The 7430-nt window shown below is 69.8% G+C and overlaps 1 protein-coding gene across 1 annotated transcript in view; it reads left to right on the plus strand.

The window, feature by feature from the left end:
• Window positions 1-1138: 1138 nt before the first annotated feature.
• The window catches only part of PLXNB3 (plexin B3), a 13187-nt gene continuing 6895 nt past the window's right edge, over window positions 1139-7430 (plus strand). The window contains exons 1-13 of the mRNA XM_024755825.1: window positions 1139-1210; window positions 2068-3111; window positions 3529-3708; window positions 4265-4393; window positions 4479-4579; window positions 5042-5490; window positions 5580-5688; window positions 5768-5882; window positions 5995-6120; window positions 6216-6332; window positions 6595-6688; window positions 6771-6940; window positions 7186-7337. Coding sequence (XP_024611593.1) covers window positions 1139-1210; window positions 2068-3111; window positions 3529-3708; window positions 4265-4393; window positions 4479-4579; window positions 5042-5490; window positions 5580-5688; window positions 5768-5882; window positions 5995-6120; window positions 6216-6332; window positions 6595-6688; window positions 6771-6940; window positions 7186-7337 — 2858 coding nt within the window. The remainder of the gene's footprint in view (window positions 1211-2067; window positions 3112-3528; window positions 3709-4264; window positions 4394-4478; window positions 4580-5041; window positions 5491-5579; window positions 5689-5767; window positions 5883-5994; window positions 6121-6215; window positions 6333-6594; window positions 6689-6770; window positions 6941-7185; window positions 7338-7430) is intronic.

Below are 7430 nucleotides of genomic sequence, written 5' to 3' on the forward strand. Positions count from 1 at the left end.
GGGCCCTGGCGCTGGGAGGTAGGGCTGCGGCTGCTGCCCCCAAATGCGAGAGCTGGCGCCTCTGGCCACGGGGCAGGGCACGGGGTAGGGAAGCGGCCCGCCTGGCTCCCCGCTCCTACAGCCACCCAACTGGCCCAGCCAGGTGGCAGCGAGCCCTGTGGCTGTCACCTCACCCCTGAGCCTGCCAGCTGCTACCGCACCCTGTGGAGGAAACGGGGAGCCTGACTCAAGCACACCTGTTCCCGCACCTCGGGTCACGGCCTGAGCCCTGCCGCCTTGGTGTGCGGACGGTGCCCTCTGAGGGAGGCAGAGGAGCCGGCTGCCGGCTGCCACTCCCTTCCCCACCCCACACGTGAAGGGGGAGATCCAGACCCATCCTGGGATGGTATTTCCCCGAGCGAGCGGGAGGGGGACAGCCTGCGACCAGTTGCCAAGTCTGAAGCTAAGGGCTGGGTTCCCACCCCCTCCCGTGCATCCTCTATGCTGGCACCAGACTGTACCTGGCACGACTTTGCCAGTCCCTGGGGGTGGGGGGGCGTGAGGGGAGAAGGTCTCCCAGGCGGGCTGCCTTGGCCAGTCTCTCCCCTGCCCCCCGCCTGGACAAACGCAGGCATTGAGGGTCAGGACTCGCCTCCAGCCAGGCGCCAAGGCTACCGAGGGTGAGGCCTGCTATGCAGGGGCGCAGGGCCCTGGCCCTCGCAGGGGGGCTCCGTGGCCCACTCTGCACCCTTCACAGGGACCCCGGGGGGACACGGGGAGGAGCACGCTGGCTGGCACAGGGCGGGAGTGGGGGACTGGCTGTGTGGGTCTCATTTTTCTGGCTGAAGGAAACCCTGTCCCTTTGTCCCCAGATCCCAGGGGGTGTCTCTCTGGGGGTGGGGAGTGGCAGGGAGCCCCCTGGTCAGAACAGCCTGGATGGGGATAGGGACACCATATAGCGGGTCCCTGGCCTGGGCCTCTGGACAGAGGGGACATTGTTGGCGTGGAGGCAGGGCTGCCTTGGCCCGGCCACTATTGACAAAGCTGCCAGCTGTGGTGGAGCCTGGCTGCCAGGCCTCAGCCCTCCTGGCCTCCCTCCTCCCCCAGGGTTGAGTGTGAATGGAACCAAGCCTTGCCTGTCTCCCTCCTACTCAGGACAATGCCCCCCACAGCCATCCTGTGTCCGTCACCACTGCCCCGGGAGACGCCTCTGCTGCTGCCCTTCGCTGCGGTAAGTGCCTGAGTCCTGCGTCCCCAGAGACCCCCCTCTGGGGCAGGGAAGGCAGGTGAGGAGCGCGGAGGAGCCTGGAGCCTGGGCTCCCACGCGCTGCGCCTCCAGCTGCGGGCCGTCTGCCCCTCACCCGCCACAGACACTGCCACCGATACCAGGGTCCAGAGGAAACGGCCCTGTCCCCAGGCCAGGCCTGACCTTCCTGTCTGTATTCCCAAGATAAGGGCCCAGGGGCGTCCTCTGAGCTCTCCCCGCAGCTGGGGGGCCGGAGCCGGCAGGCTGCTGAATGACAGCGGGCCCACTCCTGGCTGGCACGCGCCCACACGCCCAGCTGTGCGGGACCTTGGCTCAACTCAGGACCTGGCTTCTGTGCCGGGGTCAGGAGGAGAGAGGCGTGAGGGGTCATCACGGCCCAGGGATTCGTGGCGCGTGTCACCTGGGCACTGCAGGAGGCTGCTGGGCAGCGGCTGCTAGGGCCCCTGGCCGGGAGGTGAGCTGGAAGGCGCAGCAGAAACCCGGATCAGAGCCTCCTCTGGAGGCTAGGGCCCCGCCCTTCCCCTCAGGGCTCAGCCTTGGGCCCCAAATGGGTGGGGAAGGGAGCCCATGCCCAGCTTCTGGCTAGGACTTTCTTTCAAGCTCTCCTCTCCCCTCCCGCCCTCTCTGGCTGTCCTCTTCTCACTCCACCCCCCCACTGCTCCCTGCCCCTGCTTTCTGCTGCTGTCTCTCTGCCTCTCCGTCCTTCTTCCCCTCCCCTTCTGTTGTCTCTGTCTCTCCTGGATTCTCCTTTTCCTCCTGCCCCCTCGTCCTCCATTCCCACGGCCGCCCTGACTCCTGCCTTCCTGCCCGGCCTCCCCCAGGGCCCCGCGATGGCGCCCCGGCCTCCACTGGGCGCCTGCCTGCTGCTCGTGCTGCCGCTGCTGTGCCCACCACTCGCCCCGACGTGGGCACACCGCTTCCCAGCGCCCAATACCACCCTCAACCGCTTGGCGCTGGCCCCAGGCCGGGGCGCGCTCTACGTGGGCGCGGTGAACCGCCTTTTCCAGCTCAGCCCCGCGCTGCGGCTCGAGTCGGTGGCTGTCACAGGCCCGGTCCTCGACAGCCCCGACTGTGTGCCCTTCCGGGAGCCGGCCGAGTGCCCGCAGGCCCGGCTCACCGACAATGCCAACCAACTGCTGCTGGTGAGCGGCCGGGCCCGGGAGCTGGTGGCCTGCGGGCAGGTGCGGCAGGGAGTGTGTGAGAAGCGGCGCCTCGAGGATGTGGCGCAGCTGCTGTACCGGGCCGAGGACCCCGGCGACGGGCAGTTCGTGGCTGCCAACGCCGTGGGCGTGGCTACGGTGGGCCTGGTGGTGCCCGGGCCAGGCGGGGACCTCCTGCTGGTGGCCAGGGGCCTGGCGGGCAAGCTGTCGGGTGGGGTGCCACCCCTGACCGTGCGCCAGCTGGCTGGGCCACAGCCCTTCTCCAGCGAAGGCCTGGGCCGCTTGGTGGTGGGCGACCTCTCCGACTACAACAACAGCTACGTGGCGGCCCTCGCTGACGCTCGCTCGGCCTACTTCGTCTTCCGCCGCCGTGGGGCCCGGGCACAGGCCGAGTACCGCTCCTACGTGGCTCGGGTCTGCCTGGGGGACGCCAACCTCTACTCCTATGTGGAAGTGCCCCTCACCTGCCGGGGCCACGGCCTCATCCAGGCCGCCTCCCTCGCCCCAGGCGCCTTACTGGGAGCGTTTGCTGCCGGCCCGAGGGGGGTGCAGGCAGCCCTGTGCGCCTTTCCCCTGGCCGACCTGGACGCGACCATGGAGCGGGCCCGGCGCCTTTGCTACACCACGGGCGGCCGGGGCCCCGGCGGCACGGAGGAAGCCACCGTGGAGTACGGCGTCACATCGCGCTGCGTCACCCTGCCGCCCGTGAGTGGCTGGGCCCGGGCCTCACCCCTGCCCTCTCACCTGAGGCTTTCCGCACCGCCACCTGGCAGCGGCTCCCGCCTCTCCCGCGGCCTCGTGTCGCCCGGCCTGCCACCCCGGCCCTGTCCCTCTGTGGACCTGCAGCATCTCTCTGACCAGGGCCGGGGCTGCCACACGTAGTCCTGGCCGAGGGCAGCTGGACGCTCCCATGAGACAATCGCCTGTGACCTCTGCTTTAGAGGATGGCAAGGAGGGGCCCGCCTGTCTGAGTCTCCTCGGCCAGTCTCTCCCTCTCTGCGGCGCAACCTTGAGCCCTTCTCGCCTGCTGCCTTGCCATCCTGGGCTGACTGCAGATCTGGGCCCAGGGAGGGTACCTCGTGCCTCTTCCAGGAATTGAATCCCCCCTCTCCGCCCCTGCAGGACTCCCCCGAGTCATACCCCTGTGGCGACGAACACACCCCGAGCCCCATCGCGGGCCGCAGGCCCCTGGAGGCGGGGCCTCTGCTGCAACTCAGAAACTCCATCAGCGCAGTCGCAGCCCTCCAGGCAGACGGACACACGATAGCGTTCCTGGGGGACATCCAGGGCCAGCTGCATAAAGTAAGGGCCTGGTGAAGGCGGGGCAGGCCTCGGCCAGACCCCCGGTCCCAGCCTCAATGCTGCCAGGCCGGGCCCAGCCTCAGTGGCCTGACTGGAGGCGCTCCTGCCCTGTGGGGGCTCCCAGAAGCCCCGTGAGTCACGGGTTCCTGCCACACCTCTCGGCCTGCGCCCTGCTGGCAGGTCGGAAAGCCAGGCCGCACACTGACGGCTGGTTCCCAGCCGATAAGAGGAGACTCTTGCCTTTTCATGACCTGCTTGTCTCCCCACAACTGCCCTTCCTCCCCTGGCACCCAAGGGCCCCACCCAGGGTGGCTCTGCCTCCCTAGCTGGGTGAGGCGACATGGGCAGGCTGGATGCCCGTGGGCCTGCCCCACCCTCCACGGCACGGCCTGGCCGCCCTGGGCCGGCAAGAAGGGGAGACAGCTCTGGGGGCCGGGATGCTCCCCGGGAACCCCAGCCGGGACAGCACCTGCTCCGAACGGTTAGCCTGCGGCCATCTTGAGAGCGGGCCTTGGCTCGGCGGGCTGGCCCAGCCCTGCCCTTGTCATCCCCCCAGGTCTTCCTCAATGGCACCCGAGGCCAGGTGTACCACTCACAACAAGTGGGGCCCCCGGGCTCGGCCATCAGCCCCGACCTGCTGGTGGACAGCAGTGGCAGCCACCTCTACGTGCTGACTTCCCAGCAGGTGAGGGCTGTCCCGGGGGTGGGGGGTGAGCACACGAGGCCCGAGGCCCTGCAGCCACCACCTCCGTACCCCGCCGCCTGTCCAGGTGGACCGCTTACCCGTGGCAGCCTGCCCCCAGTTCCCCGACTGCAGCAGCTGCCTCCAGGCCCGGGACCCCCTGTGCGGCTGGTGCGTCCTGCAGGGCAGGTGAGTGGGGGCCGCTCCCGGAGCACTTCTAGGTGGGCCAGGAGGCCGGGTCGCGTCCCCGAGGTGGGACGCAGGGCCGTCGCTGAGTTCCCCCATCCTGCCCTGCGTACCCAACCGAGAATCTGGTGGGCGTCCCCTTCCCCACCCCGCTGCCCAGCCTGTCCACTTCTCCTCCCCCCAGCCCCCTCTGGGCCAGGCCTCCGTCACCTCTCTCAGGTGTCCCCTGGCCCGGTCCAGCTCCTCTCCAGCCCACGCTCCACACGGCAGCCTCAGGAATCCCTCACGGCAACCCTAAGTCAGGTTCACGTGCTCGTGCGCTTGGCCCCTTCCTCTCTGAGCAGAGTCCCTTTCACCCCCACTGCTCGCTGCGCTCCAGCTGGGCCGTCCTCCCAAGCCCCTTGCCGCAAATCACCCAGGGAGCCTGAGTCCCACACAGGGACCCAACGGGCCCCTGCCCCACAGGTGTACCCGCAAGGGCCAGTGCGGGCGGGCGGCCCAGCCCAACCAGTGGCTATGGAGCTACGAGGACGGCCGCTGCCTGCACATCCAGAGCCTGCTGCCGGCCCAGCACCCCCGCCAGGAGCAGGGCCAGGTCAGATGCCTGCCGCCGCCTGCCGGGGCGGGGGCTGCCCCGTCTTCCTCCTCTCCTGCTGCCTCTGCTCCCAGCCCTCCCTTGCCCTGGATCCCTCTCCCTCGGCGAGCTGGGCCCCCCAGGAGGCCCCCGCCTGCTGTGCTTTCCTCGCGTGCGTCGCAGGTCACCTTGTCTGTGCCCCGGCTGCCCACCCTCACCGTGGACGAATACTTCCACTGTGCCTTTGGGAACTATGACAGCTTGGCTCACGTGGAAGGGACCCACGTGGCCTGCGTCACCCCTCCCCAAGACCAGCTGCCGCATAACCCTCCAGGCACAGGTGAGGGGCGCCCGGGGCGAGGGGCAAGGGGGGAGCCGGAGGGGCAGGAGCCACATGGCCGCCCCTGCCACCACCATATGCCCCCCCAGAGCACATCACCTTGCCCCTGGCCCTGATGTTCGAGGACGTGGTCGTGGCTACCACCAACTTCTCCTTCTACGACTGCAGTGCCGTGCAGGCCTTGGAGGCCGCTGCTCCGTGAGTGCCGGGCCCAGCCGCTGGGTAGGGGTGGTGACTCCCGATGGTGCCCCACCTGAGCAGTCCCCCGTCCCCCCAGGTGCAGTGCTTGTGTGGGCAGCCGCTGGAGGTGCCACTGGTGCCCCCAGAGCAGCCGCTGTGTGTACGGGGAACGCTGCCCGGAGGGCGAGAGGACCATCTACAGTGCCCAACAGGTGGGCGGGCCCAGCCTGCTGGCTTCTCTTCACCTCCGCCGTGCGCCCGCCCTACCCCAGGCCCACCTAGGCCCCTCGACTCCTGAAGCGCTAAGGGGTCTCCTTCCCCCAGGTGGACATCCAGGTGCGGGGCCCAGGGGCTTGTCCCCGGGTCGAGGGCCTGGTAGGCCCCCTCCTGGTGCCTGTGGGCTGGGAGAGCCGTTTGGCCCTGCGCGTGCGGAACCTTCAGCATTTCCGGGTGAGCATTCCGGTGGGTGGGGGAGCAGAGACAGCGGGGGAGGGGCAGTGGTAGCGGCTGACAGCGTCCAGGATGCTGACAGAGCCCACCCCCAGGGCCTGCCTGCCTCCTACCACTGCTGGCTGGAGCTGCCCGGAGAACTGCAGAGGCTGCCAGCCTCCCTGGAGGAGGTGGCCGGGGACGCCGGCCTCATCCACTGCCAGGCCCAGCAGGTGGGCAGCTGCCCCACAGCCTCACCTGCCACTGGACGCCCGGGCCCTCAGGGGCTCGCCCCCTTCAGCCTGTCGTCACTCAGGAGGCCTGCCGTGGGCAGGCCTGGGCGTGCACAGGAACGTGGTGCCCACAGCCCCTGCTGGGAGATGCGGGGGCCCTGAACAATGGCACCCATTCTGGGAGGAGCGTCCTGGAGGAGGCGGGCGGGGGTCAGGGGGTGTCCCGAGTTGGGTCGGGCCTGACCCCGCCCTCCACCCACAGTTCCAGCCCTCCATGGCCCAGCGGGAGCTCCCGGTGCCCATCTACGTCACCCGGGGCGAGGGCCAGAGGCTGGACAATGCCCGCACTCTTCATGGTGAGCCTGGGGGCGGCACAGCAGGCAGGGCGGGGTGTGCAGCCGGAGGAGGCACCTCAGCGCACCGCCTGGCCTTTCCTAGTGACCCTGTACGACTGCGCCGTGGGCCACCCCGACTGCAGCCACTGCCAGGCGGCCAGCGGGAGCCTGGGCTGCCTGTGGTGCAGCCACGACCGGCCCACCTGCCGCTACGGGCCGCTGTGCCCGCCTGGGGCCGTGGAGCTGCTGTGTCCCGCACCCAGCATCGACGCGGTGAGTCCCCAGCCCTCCCCTACGGCCCAGCCTCTCACTCATCCCCCATCCCCCATCGCGGTCCGCCTGGCCCCGCCCTGCCCCCCACTGTCTCAGCTTTACCAGGGTCAGCGCAGCCCTGCCCCAGGCCCCCAAACCCTAGCAGCTGTGTCCCACCTCGGTCTGGTCGGCTGGCCAGGCACCCCCTGACACCGCAAAGGAGGAGCAGGTTGGGGGCATCCCATCACCACCCTTCCCTGTTGCAGATTGAGCCCCTGACCGGCCCCACTGAGGGCGGCTTGGCCCTCACCATCCTGGGCTCCAACCTGGGCCGGGACTTTGCCGACGTGCAGGACGCCGTGAGCGTGGCTGGCCGGCCCTGCAGCCCTGACCCCTCTCTCTACCGCATCTCTGCCCGGTGAGGCATCCTGGCAGCCGGGGGCGGAGGGACGCCCTCCCAAGGAGGCCCTCAGAGACTGGCCGCCCAGAGAGAAGGGAGGCTCGCAGCCTG

This window comes from Neophocaena asiaeorientalis, unplaced genomic scaffold, assembly GCF_003031525.2.
Source record: "Neophocaena asiaeorientalis asiaeorientalis breed wild unplaced genomic scaffold, Neophocaena_asiaeorientalis_V1.1 scaffold1004, whole genome shotgun sequence".
Classification (NCBI taxonomy): Eukaryota; Metazoa; Chordata; class Mammalia; order Artiodactyla; family Phocoenidae; genus Neophocaena; species Neophocaena asiaeorientalis.